Source organism: Spermophilus citellus (assembly GCF_964194105.1).
Source record: "Spermophilus citellus genome assembly, chromosome: 2".
Lineage (NCBI taxonomy): Eukaryota > Metazoa > Chordata > Mammalia > Rodentia > Sciuridae > Spermophilus > Spermophilus citellus.
The window spans coordinates 26,439,525-26,462,252 of NC_138183.1; the positions used below are offsets into that span (position 1 = coordinate 26,439,525).

The 22,728-nt window shown below is 45.6% G+C and overlaps 1 protein-coding gene across 12 annotated transcripts in view; it reads right to left on the reverse strand.

Annotated features, from left to right (window-relative positions):
• Positions 1 to 22,728, reverse strand: part of ZNF462 (zinc finger protein 462) — a 142,594-nt gene that overhangs the window by 63,727 nt on the left and 56,139 nt on the right. For 7 of the 12 annotated variants that reach the window (XR_014020629.1, XM_081282030.1, XM_081282033.1 and 4 more), the window contains 6 exons: positions 15,524 to 15,773; positions 9,388 to 15,005; positions 8,434 to 8,598; positions 6,595 to 6,881; positions 3,808 to 3,926; positions 221 to 421 (listed from right to left, as the gene is read on the reverse strand). Coding sequence is in view for 11 of the 12 variants with exons in the window: in XM_081282030.1 (XP_081138156.1) it covers positions 221 to 421; positions 3,808 to 3,926; positions 6,595 to 6,881; positions 8,434 to 8,598; positions 9,388 to 15,005; positions 15,524 to 15,743 (6,610 nt within the window). In the remaining variant the exon portion in view is untranslated. Of the gene's footprint in view, positions 1 to 220; positions 422 to 3,807; positions 3,927 to 6,594; positions 6,882 to 8,433; positions 8,599 to 9,387; positions 15,006 to 15,523; positions 15,774 to 19,763; positions 20,030 to 22,728 lie in introns of those variants that run through there. The other 5 variants (XM_081282029.1, XM_081282027.1, XM_081282026.1 and 2 more) reach the window with 5 other exon arrangements.

Below are 22,728 nucleotides of genomic sequence, written 5' to 3' on the forward strand. Positions count from 1 at the left end.
CCGTCCTGACCCATCCCAGCCAGCATGCTCCTTCCCGGGCAATGCTCCCGTGAGTACCCACCACCAGAGCACTATGCTATTCTTAAAGAGATCGCACCCCTCCCAACTCCAATTTCTAGATTGACTCAACCTCCCCATATTTCTTCCTTCACTTGAACTGTTAAGCTTTCATGTAGGAGTTTCCTCTAGAAAGAACGAGTGGCAAGGAATCCCAGCCCACCGTTTTTACCGTTGGAGTCTTCCACCTCTTCAGTGGGGGTCGTCTTTTGGGAGGAGTGGTGGGCATGTGAGGAGAGAAGACTGACAATCCGTGGCCGTGGGAGGGTCAGGGCTTTTCCGTGGACCTTGAGGGAGTGTTCCTTCAACTGGCTGATTGTCATGGTGGAAAATGAGCACCAAGAGCACTTGTAGGCATGTTCACCTGGAAGGAGAAGGTGGTGAGGGACAGACAGGAAATGGAGTGGGAGGGGAGAAGGCAGGGCAGAGAACAAACCAACACAGTCAATTCATCCTAGAGATGTGCTTCCCAAGCTTCATGGTCTAGAAACCCTTCCAGGCCAACCCCCTGCCCACAAGATTCCTTGGGGATGAAACTCCTCCATGCTCTCCATAAGCAAGTGGCCTGGTCACTGTTCATGTCATGTCCTTCTAGATGAGGTGAGACTTTGGGATGACTCCACAGTAGGAAGAGAAACCAACCATCTTTCTTATCTCCTTCAGAAAGGTTTCCCCATCCCTCTTCCTCCCTCTCCATACCAGAATTGACCATGTCATGTTTCAGTCAACCATAGAAACAAACATGCTTCCTTCTTAACCTAACCATCTACCAGTGGCTTCCCAAACACACAGTCACTCCAAGCCAGCTCTACAATGCGAGTCCCAATTTTCATTTCCTGACTAACTACACACCCCCTCAAAGTATGTACACACATTCTTTTTTTTTTTTTAATCAGCTCACAAACCTCATCATAAAATTCCATTTTCCTATCCAAACCAACAGAGCAGAAATGAGTAAAAATAAATCATTTCTTTGATGGAAGAGTTGTGTATGTAAACACGTGGGGGTTACATGTCTCACTAATATTCTTCAACAACGAGGACATTAAAACTGAAATACCACACAGATCAACAGGACCATGTTAAGACAAGAGTGAGGCTTATCTTTACCATAAGTCAACTTTTCAACTAATTACATTTTAAGAATGAAGTGGGCATGTTTATGTTATTGGGCAAATGTACACTAGTATGATCAATTCAGAAAGCAATTTTGCTTCTGGTAACAACAAAAGCACTCAAGCCCTCAACTCAATAATCCTATTCCTTTCTGAGAGTCTCTATAAAGAAAATATAATTAAATTTAGAGAAAATTTTATTTAGACATTTACATTACTGTCTGAAAAAGGTATGAAACCACCCAAAATTTTAAACACAAAGAAATGATTAAACAAATGTGGGCATACCCTCTTGATAAATTATCATTAAAATAATTTTTTTGAGTTTATAATAGCATGACAAACTGGAAATAAATAGAAAGACAAAATATATTTTGATTATATTATAACCACAATAATTAAAAACAATTACAGGAAAAAATGGTTAAAAGGAAAACATCAAATGTTAAGAACAGCGAGCGGTCTTTAGATAATAAGACTATAGATGACTGAGCATGTTTCTTTGCATTTACAATAATTCTTTTTTTAATTTTTTTTAAAATTTTACTTTTTGGTAGTGCGAGGGATTGAACCCAGAACCTCATGCATGTTAGGAAGGCATTTTAACACTGAGCTACATCCCCAGCCTCATTTTCAATTTTATTTCTAATAAACGTGCATTTTAAAAATTTAATTTTTGAGATGAAAATTTAAAATCAGAGGAAAAGAGAAGAAAAGAAGACAGGATCATTGGTAATGTAAGTTTTGCAAGTCAGTACAAATGAAGGGGCAGTGCTGTGGGTCTACAGAGGAAGAGGAAGAAGAGGAATGGAGGGTTGGCCTGCCCTTGCTTTTAGCTGGCTGAGATTTTGTTTCATTCCTATCATTCTGAAAACTACTAACTGGTTTTATATGCAAAGAGAGCTCAGCATCCAAGTTTTGCAATTAAATCTTCTCACCACTGATAACCTCCAGAGCTTGCATTTCCAAGAGGTCCTGAAGAGAACTACAGAAAACCTTAATTTACATAGCACTACACAGCAAAAAAAAAAAAAAAAAAAAAAAAAAGTTCAAAGATTCAGTCACCCAGACAAGAACACAAATCACTTGGCCTCTTGACCACTGCCTAGGAGTTAGGCAACAATGTTGGGCAGCAGACAATGCTGTTTGCATGTGTTTACTATTATAGGCAAGGTTACTGCCCTAACACTACTTGTTTGTTTGTTTCCTTAAATGCAAGCTCGGTTGCATAAATCTTGCTGGGTGGCTTTGAGTCCCACCACATGACAGAGAATTCAAGTCCAGATTATTTGTTTGGGTCATACCACTGCTTACCCTTTAAAATATTATAAAATAATCCACCTAGAATAGACAAATAGAGAGACCTTTAGAAAATGTACTGGCTTTTTCCAAGTCAAGCTTCTCTCAGTGACTCAGAGCCATGCCATGGAGACCTGGTGGAATTATACTGCTCCTATTTTCTCTGTCTGGATGCTTCCTTCCTGCTAGCCAGTGAGCAGAAGAAAGCCAGTCAGCTTGGTCAGCCCCCAAAACAGTCTCCAGTTTAGTGCCCTGGAGTCAGTGCGCAGTCTCGAACACTCTTCAGAGTCCTTCCCACAGGTCCAACCACTTACCCAGCTCCCAGAACTTTTGACAAAGCTTGAGGCCTATGGGGAAAATGCACCAGAATGCTGTCCCAGCTCAATAATTTACAATATGCACAAATTAGAAGAGACTGGGGTTGAACTCTGAAGCCACTTACACCTTGAACTTTAGGAGAGTTTCCTGGAGACATAAAAACCCCAAAAGATAGAAACAGGCCCATGTAGCTAATCTCCCTGTCCCATCCCTAAACCCCAGTGGGGCTCAGAGCAGCCAGAAGGCTTGAGTAGTTTTGTGGTAACAAGCCAGTTCAATGGGCCCACTACGCTGGAGATAGCAAAGAGACACGGGGTACAAACATGGCAAAAGCGAAGGACCCTGGTTTTGGGTAGTTTTTATAATAGTTTTCAAAATGTTATAAAGTGTTACACAAGGCACAAAGGAAGCCACACAGGACCTACCCTGTAGGACTACCATGAAGACTGAATAGGATGATACCTATAACATGCTCAGTGCAGAATCTTAATAGGTAACAGGTGTTCACCAAGTTGACCCAATGAGATAAGCATTGAGAGAGACAGCACAGTTACTACACAGTTGCAACCCCCAAAGAGAAAGGAAACGACTGACCCATGAGCCCATCTTGAGAAATCTCACACACTTTGAGTTCTCTTTGGTACATCCAACTTCCTTTAGATTACACCTTTATTTGCAGGGGGGTGGGGGGAAATTCTCTTTAGTGGATATAACAATTCTCTGTGATTCCACTGGCAAGGTTAGGTAATTCAGAAATATCTTTTAAGAAGCAGAGCAGTCTAATTCTAGTTGGTAGGATGAATCAAACATGACATGGGTGATTATTTTGACTTTTAATTCTTAAAAATATTATTCTGATTTTGTTTCCAGTTTTCTTTAACAGATAAAAATAAAACCAAACCTATAACCATTTCCTCATGCATGGGGAAAGAGAATGAAAAATTTCACTTAATAAAGACTGTTGGGTTGTGAACTCAGAGCATGCTAAAGAACTTGTGCACCACAAACACCAACTCACCAGCATGAGCTTTGAGTATGTGTGTTTTCAGCCGGCTGTTATACGAGGACTTGAAGGAGCAGAGTTTGCATCGGAATGGTTTATGGTGTCCATGGTGGGTTTGCATATGGCGATCCAAACTTGATGTGGAAAGGAAAGAAAGGGAAACAAGTTAAAAACTACATTCAACATTTTCTCCACTTTTTACACATCCCACTTCCAAGCTGTTCAAAATCCCTTCATCTACTTTCTAAAGAGGGCGCTTGCCATACAAATAAATCAACAACTAAGCAAGAGTTGTTGGACTTGCTCAAAGAGGAGGGAAACCCAAAGAAAGAGAGGAAGAGATCCTTTTGGGGTAAGAGATGTGGCTAGTGGCAACAAGTCATGGGAGATCCTTATTTTTCTTCTTGGAAGTCCCATAACTAAAAGAGGCCATCCAGAAAAAGAAGGTATAACCAAAGTCAGTGAATTCATATTTTCTGCCCAGGAGGTGAGAGTAATCCACTTAACTAATCCAAAACAAAAATGGAAATTAGATTTAGCATTTAAAAGGGCTGTATTTTTAAATTTTAATTCTATTTGCAGGGTGAACACTGGAGTAGAGAAGGGAGTTTTCAAAGTGGTTGTCCTGCTTGCAGTGGGCTGATCTGTTCCAGCATCTATGTGAGTATGGAGGCACAGTGCAATGAGTTTGAAGGAGTCCTGTAATAAACCCAACCACATCTGTTGCACATCAGTCTTCCAGAAGCAACTTACGAGGACATTAATTAGAAGAAACCCCCATACTTTACGATAAATAGGAGTCTAAAAAATAATAAATCTACCAAACAAAGTAAGGGGGAAAGTTCTAATTTGTGTCAGTACCCCAGAGAACTAAATGCCATTCTAAATGGCCCACACAGGAATGCTACTGCTTACCATTTAACAGAATGCAGGTCCATTCCCTCAACCATTCCCAAACTTCAACTACTGTTACCACTTCCAAAATAATCTCTATCTATCTTTTCAACTCAAGAGCAGGAGTTATAAGAGTCAGGCTGGCTGGGATAAAATCTCAGTGATTACTTGTAAGCCATGTGAACTTGGGCAAGTTACTTACTTTCTGCAGGTCTCACTTTTCTTTCTTTTTTTACTCTTTTTATTTTTTGTTACCAGGGATTGAACTCAGAGGAACTTAACCACTAAGCCACATCCCCAGCCCTATTTTGTATTTTATTTAGAGACAGGGTCTCACTGAGTTGCTTAGTGCCTTGCTTTTTGCTGAGGCTGGCTTTGAACTCAGGATCCTCCTGCCTCAGCCTCCCAAGCCGTTGGGATTACAGGTGTGCACCACCACACCCAGCATGCAGGTCTCATTTTTCTTACCCATAAAATGGAGATAATAATAGGAACATCCCTTGTGTAAAGAGAGATTTTTGAGAATGTAAAAAGGTAATACTAGAATTTGCTTATATAGTGAGGGACAATTATCAGTTATGGCTACTTTACTCATACCCAACTCTTCCTTTTACCAGTAATAAAACTTGTAAAGTATTCATTCCTGGCATTGAGACTCCAAATCTGGTCTCTATTCAAACATTCACACCTTATCTTCCACTGGTCCTTTACATGTAATCTAAGAACCAGTCAAACTGAAACCCGCCCCTACCCCAGCTGGGCCCAGGGAGCCACCATCCTCCTTGGCTTGGCCACTCATCTTGTCCTCCACACTTAACCTCCTTTCCCAACTATCCCAGTCCTAGCTTCCTAACTTCAAGACTCTACTCGAGTACCCCACACCCCATAAAACCTTCCTGATGCTTCCAAAGTGGATATAACACTTTCCTTTGTTGAACTTCGTGGCATTTAATGTTATTTCTCTAAAGAAATGGACCTGAATTTGCCAAGCCCTTTGTTTGTTTGTTTTATAACCCAACCCTTAAGTCACAGACCCTGTCCTGTTCATTTATGTGCCCCCCAAGGTTCAGGGGCTAGTGTGTGTGCAGGGGGTCTTCCTTGTTCACAAGTATTTGCTGGGGTTCCACTATGTGCCAGACAACCTGCCAGGTGCTATTCAGTAAATACTTGTGAACTGAAGGGAGTGGGGATCTAATGGCAAAGATCAGATGAGGCCCTGTATAATAATAAAAGGTTTGTGACCTATCCTAACCTCGGCAGAAACACTGCTTCCCCCTATTTTCAGCAACCACCGAGTAGCACTTTATCTTCTTAAAGAAGCAAACATCCCATCACTTAATTTCAATGTTTACAAAAATAAAGAGCACCCACTATCAGTTACCCTCCTCCAAGAATATGAAAATGCACGATTGAACATTTACCTCTCTGCTATATAACAAAAGTTTGCTTTTCAAAACTTACTTCCCACCACCCCATGAAGCATTGCACGCCTACCCCCAAATTTATACTTCAAAAGGTCTCTTTTAAAATCACAAGCAGTGATTGGTTCTTTGGTCACATGGTTTAATAGTCGTCATACTCCCTCTTTAGCAATTCAGCTTTCCAAATGGAACTCTGTTTCCTTAAATGATGGCTAAGCTGTGGCTGAATATTTGGCAGATCCATAAACTCATCCACCCCCTATTTTTTAAAATGCCTGCGTTTGCCAAATCCAATGCCATACGAGCATTCCTGTTCTTAGTGCCATTTTACAGCTGAGAAGCCTAAGGCTCAGGCAGCATGAGGGCAGGTAAACCAGGCTGAGTGGGGCCTTCTCGCTCATCCTGGTTTCTCCTACTGTAGCTTTAGCTGCCTCCGACTACAAAATCTTCTCCCAGGAACCACTAAGGACCACCCAATAGTACTTACTTGTGCCTGAAGGCAGAGACAAAGGAGCAATACTGGCAGCTGTACTTGTCCTCGCGGGTAAACATGGCCAGGGCCAGGTGGCTCCTCTCATGAGAACGCAGCCCCTGCATGGACATCAGGACTCTGTCACATTGACTGCAATGGTATCCCCCCGGCCGGGTTTCATCCTCCAACATTCCATCAAGCAAGCAGTGTCCACCATCCACCCGGCCCACCAGGGCGCCACTGGCATCTTTGGCCGCTTCCAATCCATCCAGGAACAAGTGGGAAGGGTCGTCAGCCTCCTGCTAAGAGAACCACACACACACACATGCCCCACCAACAAAATAAATATCCATCGTCATTGCCCCCAGCTTTCCTCTGCTCCCTTCATCTCCCAAGCTCATCGGCATTTCCGGTTAAAGGTTCCTCCCCTGCCTCTCTGGCTCCCCCTGGAGGGAGGGCAAGCCTGACTGACGTTCTTCATGCCATGGTGGATTTAAGGCAACATATCCGGACAACGGTCGCCACTGCCTGGGAAATGTGAGAGGCGTTATCCCAGTCTGAAGACAGTTCACTTAATTGCCCATCTTTCAAAGAAAATTTCAACTATTTGCTCATCTAGACCGACGTTAAAATTTGGTTAGGGTTATAGTTCAGAGAAAAGAAAAGCAAGATGAGAAACAGCAAAGCGGTCTGACCAACAAGGAGACTTGGGCCATTATTTGAGGTGAGGCAAAGCAAAAGACCCTGCTCTCTGCCTCCCACCCGCAGACAGTGACTTCACCCTCACCCCTTATCTGCAGGTGGCTGCATAATTCATCCCAAGAGTTAAGGAGCAGCCTGGTTTTAAGTCACCCATTTTTCGAGGTAGTTCGTTGGATCTGATTTTCTCTTGCATTGATTCCAGGAAACAATCCTGGGGCACGCTGCAGTGGTATGTAGAGGAAGCCACCTGCTGCTGTCCCTGGGTTGCCATTGTTCTGTCCAAAGACAGAAGGCTTCAGTCTTCAATGAAGTAGAAGCTTTACCTTTGTGCTAAATTGGCAAAAACAGGATGCAAGATCAAGAAGGGCAGATGACACAAATACATTCATGTATCCAGAGAGAAAGGGCAGAGACCTGAGTTTACTTCCGTGTTCAAAAATGACATGTGCTCAGCAATAGTGTTCTGCAAAGCAGGGATGGAGGTGTGGAATGGAAACTGTGGTTGCTCTTTGGATTATGATGTTCAAAACAGGTGGCCTCGTGAAAGTCAGGGGAGGAGGGAGGATACTTGGCAGCACACGGGGAGAAGGGATGGAACAGATAAGCCAGGTCAAAGGGCTCTGAGGGTCAAGTACAACTCCAAGGCTTTTGGCTTTGGGTTTAATTAATATCCTTCACATTCCCCCAAGGACCCAAGATAAGAAGCAAAGGACAGGGTCTCCTGGGCTTTCTGAATCCTCCTCCAGAAGAGAATAGTAAGATTCGGGCCGCAGGAGGAGCAGATGATGGAAACAGAACCCACTTGATTCCTCGTAAGAGCTCAGGCCGCTTCGAAGAGCAAGAACCTAATGGCACTAACACAAAACTGAAGGACGACCCACAGCCTCCTGTACCGAGAATCCAGGACCTTCTGTGTCCACAAACTATCCACACGGGAGGAAACCAGATCAAAACTCGACCTTTCCCCCAACAGAAAGATGATGAAGGTCCAACCTGCAAAGAAATCAAAGCAAGCCAAACCGAGGGGAGCACCACTCCCGGGAGTGCCCGCGCTCTGAGATGCTCTCTCCCGTGCTGCTTTAAGCAATGGGTTAATAGGTACCTCGAGCCGCTCACACGCAAGAACACGCATCCAGAACTTTCCATTCTCACCTTCACGGCGGCGGACACGGCCGGGACATTGCCATACTGGACGTGCTTCCGCAGGTGATTGCAGATGGCTCGGAGCGTTGGGTGCACTTCCACACAGAATTTACATTTGTAGCCCACCACTTTCCTCTCCTTGATCTTTGGCACCTCTTCTAAGTGGCCAAAAGGCTGGTAAAATACAGTGGTAGCCATCAGTACTCCAAGCCCTCCCTCAATGGCAGGCATTTATTCTTGTAGTTTACTGGCATATTTTTATTTTAAAGCAGATTAGCAGGTTAAACACCAAGGGAGACATAGGCGAGTATTTTTATATAACAAACTTCTTTTAGTCATGGCACACTGCCTACTAGACACAGTCTCTGGAACCCAAATATGTTACGGCTTGTGAGTGGAGAAGATTTCTGTGCAGGAAGCTCATCGTCACTGCCACTAAGTTATCTGGTTTTCAAACCAGTTTCAACTACGCAGGTGAAGCGTTGCACAGCTGCGCCATGAATGAACGTCTTGATTTTTTTTTTTTTTTTTTTTTTTTAAATCTACTCCTTGAGGTGTTAGGTGGCTGGAGCAAACACTGAAGACCAAGACATGGCTGAGAAGTGCTAATGGTACCAAGAGACAGCCCACCACGGCCTTAGGAAAGAGCGAGCACTGTTGTATAACTAGGCTTCAGATTAGGCTACTTGGCAGAAAGACACACACAGAAACCACCCCAAACCTCCCCCTGGGGAGCCATGGGAGGAGTCAGAGGGAGAGAGGGAGGGGGACAGGACCGTGGAGAGGGGTGAGCATAGAACAGGGGATATCAAGCTCGAAATGTTTAATTGACTTATTGAGCTCTCTGGCAAGCTAAGTCACTAGGAAGCCTGCAGCAGCTTGGCTGGCAACGAAGAAGTAGTGCATGTGAGCACGAGTGATGAGAGGCCTCCTGGGGGAAGGGGAATCAAAACATATCCTTACCCTCTCTTGTTTGAAATCTGCAAAAGCACCATCTGCATATTTCTGCTTGCTCAAAAGCTGTTTCCTCCTCTCCTGACGTTTGGCACGCTTCTGGAATTCCTCGTTGTGAATGTTCAAGTGTGAGGTCAGCTCGGCTGTGCTTTGCAACTTGCTATCACAGTGCTTGCACTGGTAGGTGGAGCTCTGCAAGCGGGGGCCGTTGCCTAGGATGACGAAGTCCCTCTTCAGGTCCCGGCTGTGGTGGTCAGTGTAATGCATGCACAGCAGCTCCGCGGTGCTGAAGGACAGCTTGAAGCACTTGATGCAGCGGAATGGGAGCCACTCGATCTCCTGGGCTTCGCCCTCCACCTCGACTTTCTCAAAGCTGCCTCTCTCCTCCTCTTCCATCACCGTGGGCTTCTCGTGTTCATCCGCGTAGACGGCTGTGAAGTAGCCCCCCAACTTGCTGGCATGCTGCTTCTTTGGGAACACCCCTGGGTGGCGCTTCATGTAATGGGACACGATGCCCTTCTTGCTGAACGACTGGAAGGAGCATAAGGAGCACTTTTTCTTCTCCACTGCCCTCCGGAGTTCCTCGCTCAGCTGAGGGGAGTCGTCCTTGGGCGGGGACGGGATGATCACCTTGTTGGGCTTGTCGCTGATGGTCCGGGAGGCTGCCAGGCAGTGGGTGTAATACGCATCGATGTCGTGGCGCTTCTGGTAATGGGCCGCCAGCCCTTTGCGGATGGGGTTGGTGTAGGCACACAGGGCACACTTGAAGAGGTTGTTCTTGCCCTCCGGCTGGGCGCGGACGTTGTTGTGCTTGATGCGGTAGTGCCTGGCGATCCCCTTCCTCGTCGAGCAGAAGTACTTGCAGAGCTGGCACCGGAACACAGTGTGGGAGACCAGGTGCGAGGTAGAGAAGTGAGACGTGGACACGGGCTCCTCTCCCACCTCCTCCTCGGTGATGGAGACTTGGGAGGGGCTCACTTCAGTGGTTATCTCAGGCTCGAGGGAGACTGGCAGCTTCGGGGGGGATGGGGAAAAGACATCGAATTCGGGCTGGTTGTGGTACTTCTCGTAATGGATTTTGAGTTTCTCCAAAGTGCCGTGCGTGTACGGACAGAGTTTGCACCGGTAGGCACCGTACCCTTGCTTGAAAATCCTGCTTGTCTCCTCCATGTCGTTCTGGGTTATGTCTGCAGACTGCTCCACGTCGTGCACAAAGTCCTCAGCGGTCACCTTGATGGCCGGGTGTCTCTTCTGGTAGTGAGTCAGGACACCGTGGATGCGAGTGTTGATGTAGGGACAATGCCTGCATTTGTAGACGGCACCTGGGTTGATGTCGATGTCCTGGGCGAAGTCAGCAGCCTTCACCTTCATGCCGGGGTGCTTCTTCCCATAATGGGTGAGGAGGCCGTGCAAGTTGTTATACTCTGACTGGCACACCGTGCACTGGTAGGGGGTGGAGGAGATGGCGGGGTTGGCTGAAGCAAGATGCATGCTTTTCTCTGGGGAAAGTCTTGCATCCTCTGGGCATTCGGCTTCCTGCTCGGGGAGGTGGGTGGGCATGCTGTTTTCACAATTCACAGGACCTGCCAGCTCTTCGGGCCCAAAGATGGGCTTCTCCACGGTGTCTTTCTCCTTGATGATATCTAGCAGTACCGACTCATCGCCATTCATGGCCCAGGGGTGGAATGCTTGGTAATGATTGGTGATGTCCCAGATGGAGATGGCTTCAAAAACACAGTCCCTGCATCTGTATGTTTTGGCTTCAGCTGGCATGGTGAGAGAGGATGGGGATGGATCTGGCCCTGCCCAGAGTTTGGTAGCCATGTAAGTATAATCCACATAGTGCTCTGGATGCCTCCTTTGGTAATGCAGGAGCAAACCATTGGGCTCTGTGTGGGAATAGATGCACCACTCACAGTGGTAGCCAGCTTCTATCAAGCCATCCAGAAACGCCCATCGCATGATGGACGTGACCGTGGCCTTCAGGGCAGGGTGGTCTTTCTTGATATGCTTCCTCAGTGCATAGAAGTAGGGCGAGGTATATGAGCACTGCCTACATTTGAGTGCTCGGAGTTTAGTTTTGTCCCGCTCCATGCCAGAGGAGGGGAGAAGCATACAGCTAGCAGGTTTCTTCTGGTTTCGGTCGCAGAGGCTTCGGATGGTGGCCGTGTGCTGCCGGATCACATCTGCATTGGCCTTGAAGTCTCGGTGCTTCTTCTGATAATGAATGAGTACACCTTTGACCGTCCGGTTCCCATAATCACAGTGCTGGCAAAAGAACATCTCATTCTCCACAGGAGGGCCATCTCTCTCAGAGCTGCTTCGGTTCAGCGGTTGCATGGGGGCAGGAGGCCGAGGGGAGCCTTGGGGCCCTTCGGCCCCTCTCATCATTGCAGCTGTGGGAGGAGCCTGCCTGATATATTTGGCAGTAACCTTTATTTCTGGGTGTCTTTTCTGGTAGTGAACAAGCACTCCCACAACTGACCGATTGCTGTAGGAACAGTGTTTGCAGTAGTAAAGCTCAGTACTGAGGTCTGGTGGCGGGGGTGGTGGGGGGGGTGGGGAACCCATGTTGGACATTTTGGGAGACATTGGAGCACCCACCTCAAATGACAACTGAGCAAGGGCAGAGCCCCTGTCCACAGACACCATGCGCATGGTTTTCTGGATCCTAAAGTAGGAAGCCTTTTCTTCAGGGTGTTTCTTCTGATAATGGACCAAGACAGAATGCATGTTGGGGCTTGCGAATGAGCAAACATCACAATCGTAAACGACCACGGTGTTGACCGAAGGGTCCTTCTGATTTTCACATTCTGGAGTAAACGTCTTCGAAGGAGTATTCTTACCAAACGCAGCAGGCATACCACCACCACGAGCCACAGGAGTGGACGTCGCCAGGTTCTTGGGAGCTGAGTTCAGAATCTCCCTCAGGGTCTGGGATTCGGTATTCAGACCTTCCTGCTGTTCCACAACATAGCTGGAAAAGATCATCGCATTGTTGATCTTCACGGTGGGATGCATTCTTTGGTAATGGGGCATCAGGCTTCTAACATTGGGGCTCGTGTAAGAACAAAACCGACACCGGTAGATCAGATCCGAATGGTCAAAGTTGAGTACATTCATGGCTTCTGGGTGGTGCTCACCATAATGCTGCTGGAGATCTTCGAAGTTGGTGTAATCGATATAGCACTCCAGGCACCTGTATACTGCACTGTGATCATTAGGGTCCAAGATGTACCTAAAGCTGAATTTAATATAGGGGTGCATTCGTTGGTAGTGGGTGCTAACACTCCGGGCCGATTTGTTATTAAAGTCACAGTGTTTGCAATAGTAAAGTCTTCCCGAGTCACCAAAGTCTGTATTTTCATTGTTGTGCTCAGTTCCATAGATAGGAGTTTGGGTGTTCAGCAGAGCTGCGTTGGAAACCTGATGATCTTTCATGTTTGTTGAGGAACCGTAATAATCCTCTTCGTCCTCGGAAAGGGTGAGCTCAATCTCAGCCCCGTTGGTAGCGTTATAGTCGTGGGTGATGCTGCGGAAACTGGGCTCCTTCTGGGGCTCACTAGCATCTCGGGCCCAAATCTGCTGGGCTGAAAAGGAAGTGGGAACCTCCATGAGCGGTTCTGTGGGCTCCTCTTCCCTGTCCAGCTCCACCTCTATCTCCACTTCATTGTCTTCCTCTTCCTCCTCGTCGTCCTCCACATTGATCACGGCATCTTCCTGCTGTTTGGTTTGGTTAATCTTGCTCTGCAGGTTGCTTGCTATCTCGTCGATCCTAGTTCTCTTCTTCACGGGCGATAAATCGAGAGGAAAGTCATTAGCGAGCTTCCTAGAGGCCTTAGCTACAAAATTGTTCTTGGAGGACAACCCAAGAATTGAGGTCTGACTTTTCTTCACAGTGCTGCTGGAAGAGGGGTGGCTGTCGGTCTCGTTTTCCAGTGGTAGGCTTGAGGGCTGCCCCTCAAATTTTGGCAAGTTGTCACAGAACGAGTGTTTGTGCTGCTGATGGACTCTTAGCCCTTTCAGGGTGGTGGTGGAGTAATTGCACATGGTGCATTTGTAGGGGTGCAGGGGCGGGGCTTGTGTGGGAGGTGGTGGCGGCTGCGTGGGTGGCGGCTGTGGCTGGGGTGGCACCTGATGTGGCGGCTGGAGCTGTGGTGGCTGTGGCTGCTGGAGTGGCTGTGACGGTGGTGGTGGTGGTGGCGGTGGCGGTGGTGGCTGGGGGGGCTGTTGCTGCTGCAAGGGATCCAACATGGCTCCCGACTTCCTACCATTAATGCTGGGGCTCTCATAGGACACCACGCCTTCATTCAGCGAGGAAATGCTTTCGCTCTGGGAGTTCATCGCATCCCAATCTGACACAGTACCCGTGTGACACTGTTTATGAGCCCCAAGTTTTAAGGAGCTCTTGCAAGTAAACGGACATTCGTCACATTTGTAGACAGCTGTCTTTCCCGATAAGTGGATGTTTTCTATGTGACGGGAGATGCTACGTCGATGCATGGTAAGGAAAGGACAAAAGGGGCACTGGAACCTATTCATGAATCTTCTAAACGGAATCCCCTTGGTCTCCAATAATTTGTTGCCATCGGAGCCCATCAGCTGCTCTGCAGACAGGCCTGATGCCTGGTGATCCATGGCATTTAAGCCATTCTCACTGTCTATTTCATTTAACTCTTCATCAGAACTAGAGTCATTTAGCATGCTGTTAGTTTCCAGGTCAGCAGAAGAATTGGTCATGTCAGTCATTCCATAACGGGATCTCTCTGCCAAGTTAACAAGGCCAGAATTATGAGGTGACTTCGGCTTCATCTGAGGGTAAGACATGGGCGAAAACTTGGAAGCTGAAGAATTGGGTCTCATGATGGAGTTGCCGATGGAGCCCCTATAGTTGGAGACGTTGGTGTTGGGTATCTCCCGGCTTGCAGCATTCATGGACAGATAAGTGGAGTTGGATGGGGGACTGGGGGCATTCTTGTTCTGCACTTCAGGAAGATTAGTCCCTTCTTGTTGCTGTCGGAGGCTGGAAAGGATCTTGACCATGCTGCGGTGCTTCTTCATCATGTGGTCACACCAGCGTTCTCGGCGAGGTGTCTGGTAGCTGCACCACTCACAACAGAAGTTGCCTCGAGACTTGGTCAAAGGCTTCACCATGGATTCTAAGATGCTACGCTCCACAACCTCTGCTGGCAGTTCCTTGCAGGGGTCCTGCAGGGACACAGGAGGAACCACGGGGTCTGGCAAGGGGACGGGAGCGGGTGGAGGAGCTGTGCTCTCCTTCAGGTTGTTTTTGTGGTACATCTTCTGATGCTTAATTATTCTTGCCCTCCTTGGTGACTTATATGTGCAAAACTGGCAAGAGAAGACCTTTCCAAATCCCTCGTGCATCATGATATTATAATTTAAGGATCCTGGGACGGGAGGTCCTGCTGAACTCCCTTCAGCTTGAGCCCCATGGACCTTCCTAGTGTGTTCTATGAGGAGGGTTTTTGACCTGAAGTAGCGTACGCAGAACTTGCATTGAAAAAACTTGTTTGTTGGTTTGGGATTAGGGGCAATATGCTGACCATAATATCCTGGACTGTGGCCATAGTAACTTCCGGTCCCCAATGCAGTTGCATTTTGACCTAGAGAGAATGAACAGATAAGCAAAGTGAGAAAAGAGAATTAAGAAATTCAATCATGCAAATCAGTATCATTTCAATCATTCTTCATTAATAAACATCATATTTGGAAGGCCTTGTGCCTCAAGATGCTTTCATGAAGAGATTTCACAGAGCACTAATGAACAGACATGCATGGCCCCTTCTCCCCGATGAAGATGCAGTGAACGGCTCTAGTTACCACTCTGTCTTCATCTCCAGAAATGAGCCACAGAGATAGAAAAGTACCAATTTCATAAACTACAATATTTATTCTAGAACTTTTGTTCTCAAAACTAAAGAGTAGGAGACAGGAGGAAGCTAGAAGGACCAAAACCTAGGCCCCTCTAGGAGAGAAAAATGATGCACAAGCCAACAGAAATGGCCCGCAAAGAGCAAGAAACTCCATAGAAGCCACACATATCCAGAACTGTGGCTGCAGGCTAAAAATAAATGAGAGCAATTAGAATACACCAGATATGCTGAGTTTAGTATAGAGTTACCTGATAAATCCTCAGCAATTGCAAACTCATCCTTTATAGAAGAAAACTCCACCTCCGTCTGATTACTGGCATTCATGGACCCGGATCGTGGCTCATCATCATTGTCCTCAGCAACATCAGTTGGTTGCAGAAATGCTGTGTGGACATCCTGAATGTGTGCCTTGAGATCTTCATAAGATGGGGCTCTGAAATCACAGCCATCACACTGAAGCACCTCCATGATCCGGGTCTACTCTCTCACATTAGGAACCTGCAGAGAAGTCAGAAGAAAGCATTGTAAGGAATGCACCAATCCCGCACCTCAAGCCGAGGGGGCCACACGGCTGTTCATGGAGAAAATTCCAATATCATCAGTACATTGTTCTTATTCAGCTTTGCCAGCCGGAACCCTGGCCAAAGAGAGGCAATCAGACATAATAGAGACGATGTCCTTGACTTCATAGCTTCAAAGAAGAAAAGAAAACCCAGATAAATGTTTTTTGGGGGTTTGATAGATCTTCAAATGTCATTTGTCAAGGAAACCCTTAACACTTCACAAGTTTTAGCAGTTTCCGAGTTTCTCCACTAAATTCAAATTTCTTGGTAACTTAATATTGACTTTGGTTCTGCCTCAGACTGATTTTTCTTTTGGAACTAGAGTCTTCTTAGAAGTACCGGAGGCTGTCCACACGGGAGAAAGGGCAAATCTCAATCTCCACGAGCCGTTTTAATGTTATTACATGGGTGTTTTATCACAAAATGGTGGAACAGTATTGAAATCTTGGGAGTGGTGGATTCTATTCTCATATGTACTATTTTTATATCCTCACTGATATTGGGGCCCACCTGTTTGCCAAATAGTTTAGTTTTTTTTTTTTCCTCGTCCATGAGTTAAACGATTATTTGCTCTTTTGCCACCTACCAATTAAAACCTGACAGCTACTCCAATCTAATTAAGTCATAAAATATTTCTCATGGGGTTTTCAAACAACCGGCTTTAGATGACAATCCAGTTTCTAGTTTAAAGTTGCACCTTGGCAACTCGATCGACATTAAGACAAGAGAAGCTTACAGTTTTAAAGAAGGGCTTCCTAAGTCCTGATTTTGTCTATTTCCTCATCTCTCCTTTACAAATGTGAAGTGCATACTTGGATGCAAAAGCTGTGAACCTGGTGTGGAATAAAGCAAAACCTGTCCAGCCTCCTTCTCTGCTAGTTATGATAGGACTGAAGTGTACAGAAAACTTCATACCAACTCAACGGAGAGTCCCACCCTCAAGAAGTCAAAAAATGTATTACAAAGGTGTCATCCTGCCTATCCAAATCTATATCCTACCTCGAGATAGCCAGTTATCATCTTAATGAGTTACTTCATTAAGCTCACAAACTCTACTGAGTCATTGTAATCTAGAACCAGATGTCCAAGAACTAAAGCTGAGGCCAAATCTATTTTATGATGCAATTTTTTTCTGTTACTTTTCTTATAAAAGATAAATGATTTCTGCAGGAGGAACAAAGTCCAGTAATAATATGTCAATGTAGTACAAGGAGCCGTTGCATGAGGATTTTCTCTGAAAGAATGCTCCTCCTGATAGCCTGCTAAAATAACTTCTGGCAAGTCCAGCTCTGGACACACTGAGCTTGCAGAGTGAGACGCAGATATTTACCTCCTCTTCTTTCACCCAGCCATTTATCCTTTTTCAATAAACATTGAACTGTGCACCAGAGTCTTTTCAGCTAACTAAGTCTCAATATTCCAGACCTACAAGCTTTTATGTCTAAGCACCAACCCAAATTGTGTGGAAGAGGTTGCTATCAGCTCTGGATCAAATTACAGCAGTCAGAGGCCCCACCCCACTTCTCCTTTGCACAGTCCATTAGACCTGAAAACAAATTTTTCCATGGTGCGGAGGACTCCTGCATTTAGAACACTTCACAGAAAAAAGCAGATCATCCAGTGCGCACTCCCCATCCCCCCGGCTTAGTCCTTTCATCTCAGCCAAACAAGCCACAGCTCTGCTGAATGTGTTTATCACACTTTCAAGAGATAGGAGCTCCTGCGTCACTGGAGCTCTAAGACTCACTAAGCTGCCCTAGTCCTCTGAGCTTTAGAAGCAGCCATTTTAGCTCAGAGCTTCTCCTCCGTGCACAACATGGCTTCTGGATCCTGCTAGGCTGACAATCACCAGTGAATGCTACAAGGGCAGGCTGGGCTCCTCCTCTGCTCTTCTCTTCCCAACAAAGAATTAACTGTTTTCATTTCTTTCCGAAAAGCAGCACCTTTCTCCTTCTCAAATGTCATTCACCAAGATCTCCAAAGGTTCTTTTATTCCATGATTGATATGCTGGCTTGTGAGTCCTAGCTGAGCACGGGCTAGAACAGGCGACCCAGGACCAGACCCTCTTCTACAGCAGGGTCTGGGGGTACCCTGGGGGGGACCTCCACAACGCCTTGGCTTCTTGGGAGTCGTCCTTCCACGCACAGAAGACATACCATCCAATGGGGCTTGCCAGATTCCAAAGTCTAATGACCTTTGTTAATCACCAGCCAGTCTGTCTGCATCAGCAGACCCTGCCAACAGACACACCCTTCAACACAAAGGCTGTAGCTATTCCTTTTAAAAGAGGTTCTCTGAAAGCTCCATTGTGTAGCGGAGAGGAAAACAAAATCTCTTCCCTTCAAAACTTCAAGCCTTTAGAAATAATGCAACAAAAGGCTTTCTGCTGTGTGTCTTTTGGAAAGTTTGAGCCCGCTTTGCACAACATCAACAAAAATGACGGCTCCGCACAAGGAAAGCACGGCACCTACAGCATTAAGTCATCCACCCGGAGATGGAATTCATCTCTCTTGGTGCAGCTCTCTTAATATCTTGGTGTCTTCTGAAGCTGTTATCAAGGATGCTAACCTCATTGGCTACAAACACAAACCAACAGTCTCCTTGTTCTGCTACAAAGGAGATTAAAGGGTAATGAGATCAGAAAAAAAAGGGCCACTGATTTGGAAAAAGAAGAGATGATGAAAGTGATTTTCTAATGGGTTCTAGCTTTAATGTTGTTGCAGTCCCGACCTCAAAAATAGCTCAGAGCCTTAGAAGAGGTTAATCTCCAGGCTGCTGAGAGAACTGGCGGCAGGTAGAGCCGAATGGCCTTCAATTTGATGTCTGCACCAAGACGGAAATGAGGATGCAGCCTACTTTGAAAGCCTCTTTGCCTTTGTATACACATTTCTCCTGAAGATGCTGACAGAAGAAGCAAACAGAAATTGCTGGCATGGCCCAAACAATCAAAGAAACAGAAACTTGATATGTTTATGAGACTGTAGATGTATACTCGAGCAAAAAGCAAGAGTAGGAGAAGAAAAGAGGAACTAAGGACAGACAAAGAAAACTGGACCTGAGGATGACCCGCCCATCTATCAACCAGCATATGGGTTTTTTTGGAGCAGATGGTGATCTTCTAGAAAAAAAGATGAGAAGTGAAGCCCCGTGCGTGTGACTATTCCATCAACTCAGAAGAGTGGTGACCCTTAAGGGGCTAACCTAAGAGGCTACAAAATTATGATTCCAACTTAAAAGCCTTGACCTCAAATCCACCTACTTCACTTTATAACACTGCGATTATGAGATTAGCAATATTTTTTTTCTCACCAAATCAGAAAAATCAAAAAGCAGAAAAGGAAGCTTTCTGAACTAAAGGAAAAGAAACACTATTTGGAAGGTCATGAGATCAATCTACAAATCCAACAAGCACCCCCCTCTACCTCCAACTCCCAATGCAGGATCTCCAGGCCCCTGAAGGCCCAAACAGGCTTCCTTTAGGAGCATCCATCTTTAAACACCACCCCTGCTGGATGCCTGCAAAGTGAATCCAGATTCATTCTCCAACAGCCGACACCTGGTGTGACTGGTCCTCCTGACATGAAAACCCTAGACAATCCTAATTATTTGTTGTTCTTCAAACTTCTTATTTTTGGTGGCTGGTTTGTTTGGTTTCTACTTATGGTTTGCAAATTTCAAAATGTGGAGTTTTGATGGGAAACTCCAGAATCAGTCATCCATTTTGACAAACACCTGAAGTCATTAGAGAGCCTCCAGAGATCCCCATTAAAGATGTGGGATGTACACACTGGAATGGGGACAGGGACACGGTGGACACAGGCTGATCTTTCTCGGTCTCAAGAACACCAGCTTCCATTGGTACCAAGCTGTCCGCCCACCATCTATGCTCAGAATTCCAGAGGTGCATGTGCCTCCATTTTTCACCTGGGAAGAAGAAAGCAGACTACTGCAGCCTGATCCTGTGTCCTTTCAACTCACTGCTCAGTTGTAACTGGAGAGGGGAGGCGTCCTTGACGTTTCTCAGCCTTCTGACGAGCCTGCCACCGTCCGGCCTTGTCCAGGTCAGTTTGGCAAGCACTGCTCTCTCTTTGAGCTTGATGGCCAAGAGCAGAACGTGGTCCTCAAGTCAAAACCCCAAATGTCTCCAGGAAGCGACCAAATTAAAATGCACAGTCGTTGCCTGGATCTAACCTGTTCTCTGACTGAAGGCCTGCAGACCAGAAATAAAGCCGAGAAGCCCACAGCCATGTGATCCAGTGGCAACTAATTATAACCTTCAAAGCCTTTGAGAAATGGATCCAGATACACCATAAGGTGCTCTTCCTCTGGCCACTCCAGAAACCTACTTTCATTTACAAGACACTGAGCTCCCCAGTTCTCCTCAGTCTAACCAAGGGCTTTAGTTAGCACCTGTTGTTTGCCCTTTTCTGACTTTCCTTTCCTGTGAATGGAAATACTAATTACCAGGGACAGGTGACAGCACACATACATGTTGGAACAGAAACAAAAATACAGAAAAATCAGGAACCTAAAGACCATTCTTAAAAATGTATTTACAGACCAAAAGCTGTTGTTACGATGAGCTCAGTTGTGGGGTATATTGGGAGGCTAATATTTCTAATTGCAAGCCCCAGGACCAAAGGATTAAAAAATGGGGGACAAACACTAATTAACAAACTTGGGAATGTTGGGGTGCTATTCTTTGCAACAAGGGTTGTTCTAGACCACCATTAATCATTTATTCTTGTCACAGCCAAAGTGAAGTTCTGACAATTTAAAAACCATTTAAAGTGTCTTTGTAAACAGCATTGGACTGAGAAGCTGAGATAAAAATCTCAGGAACAGTAGTTAGAAAATCAAATCCACAAATGCCAATATAGAAAATCTAAGTAAGTAGGTAGGTAGGTAGGTAGGTAGGTAGATAGTCAAGAAATACTATCTATCTATCTAACTCGGATATGGACCTGTGTACTACAAATTTAACAAGAACTAGTGCGAATCAGTCCTTTTCTGAATAAGTTCAAATGACATGTACTCTCCCCATGTTATAGTTTAAGAAAAAAATAAACTAACAAAGAACTTCCAACAGCAAGCTACCTTCATCGATCCCACACCATTTGGTATGACTATAGATCCTGGCTCACCATGTGGTGTCTTCAAATGTCCTATCAAATGTTTATACTGTTTGCTACATGATCTAAGCAGTTCTGTGTACACTTGGCAATTCACCACACTAATGAAAGGTTTAACATATCAGGGAGGATAAATAATTAAGGAATTCAGAAGGGAGACACAGCTGTTCTTCAAAACCAAATTTTCAGAAGAGAAAGGATTAATTTGCAATCACATATGTAACCACCAATATGAGACCAAATTTAAATAGTAGCAGGGAAATACCATGAGACTAAGTCCTGCCAATGTGAGTGGTCTCTGTTGTATATGGCTGGCCTGGTCCATCTGTGGGAACTTGTATACCAGCACAAAGTCTGAAGCAGGCAATTTGCAGATTAATAACCCAGTCGCCTTCTAGGTAAGGATGCTAGTCTTGAGGTTATCTCTTAGGTTAGGTTTGCTCTCCTAAAGAAAAGTTTTCAAGTATTAAAGTATTACGCTGGAGTAATATTTCATAGCAGATACCTTTGGGATCATCATTAAAATGAGATGAGCATCTAGGGATGTAATCCAAGTGGCTAGAAAATGTCAGATATGCAAGGAAGAAGTGATTCTGGCTAAGTGACCTGTTATGAAAGCAGGTAGTGAGAGTCTAATACAGAAAGAGATACTACAGACCTTCTGGAGAATTCCTGCATTCCTTTGCAATGATATAAGGCTAATTGAGGCCAACAGGCCAGTAGGCAGTCTGCCAGCTCTCCCGTCCTTAGAAAAGGAAGCGTGTGATTTGAGCAAGGAGATAAAAGGAGAGAAGGGACAAGAAAAGAAAGGGAGGAAGCAGGGTGGTATCTCGGTGGCTTCAGACCTCATTGTCTATAAAGGGGAACCTGCAGTTCACCAGATAACTCTAATTCTAAGAAGTGTCTGGACGACGTTCTCAAGATGTGGGTTAGACAGAACGAAGACTCCTCTCCCACAGCAAAATTCTCAAAACGCAACCATGACAAATGAGAGTCCAGCTCATGATGTTCTTTCAAATAATGGGAAATCAGTCGGTTTTGGAATGAATAAATGAGAAACGATAAGTCCAGAGGAATTCTCTGAAATGCCATGAGTTCACCAGGAAGTTCCTTGGAAACTTTGAAGCCACTCTTGCCCGAGCATTGAGAGCCAGGGATAACTGACTTCTCTCCTTCGGAGCCAAACCTCACCCCAACGACAGAGACAGAAAATCACGGTGTTCCTTTATAGACTCTTCAGAATGCTGGCTGGGTTTCTACAGGCACTTTCCACACTACAAGGACTCTCATTATAAAAATTGTAAAATTAAAGGGAAGTTGCAGATATGCTGCTGGGTCTTCATTATAGAACTGATTAAGACGCACAGTAAGCAGAAGCTGCAGAAAGAGGCCTCCTCCACCTCAACAGAGGCCGCCACTGCACTGGCTCTCTCCCTGCAGGCCCTCAGCCTCACCCAACTCAGGTGGTGGATGCACCTTGCTGGCTAAAACCACTCCTGGCCCATAAGCTCCAGCCACACCCACCACACCTCCATTCTATGGTGGATTCAGAAAACTTTTCAACAACTTACCTCACTCTCTAGGAGTAGCTGAAGAAAACCGTTGGACAGCTGCTGACTTAAGAGGGTGTGAGAAAGTTTTGCCAAAGGAACTTCTCTTATTTGGGGGAAAGCCCACAAAAAATCCCAGTCTAATCTCTTGGGAGACTTGCTCACTCATGGATTGTTCGAAAAAATTCAGACAAGTCCATTTACAGC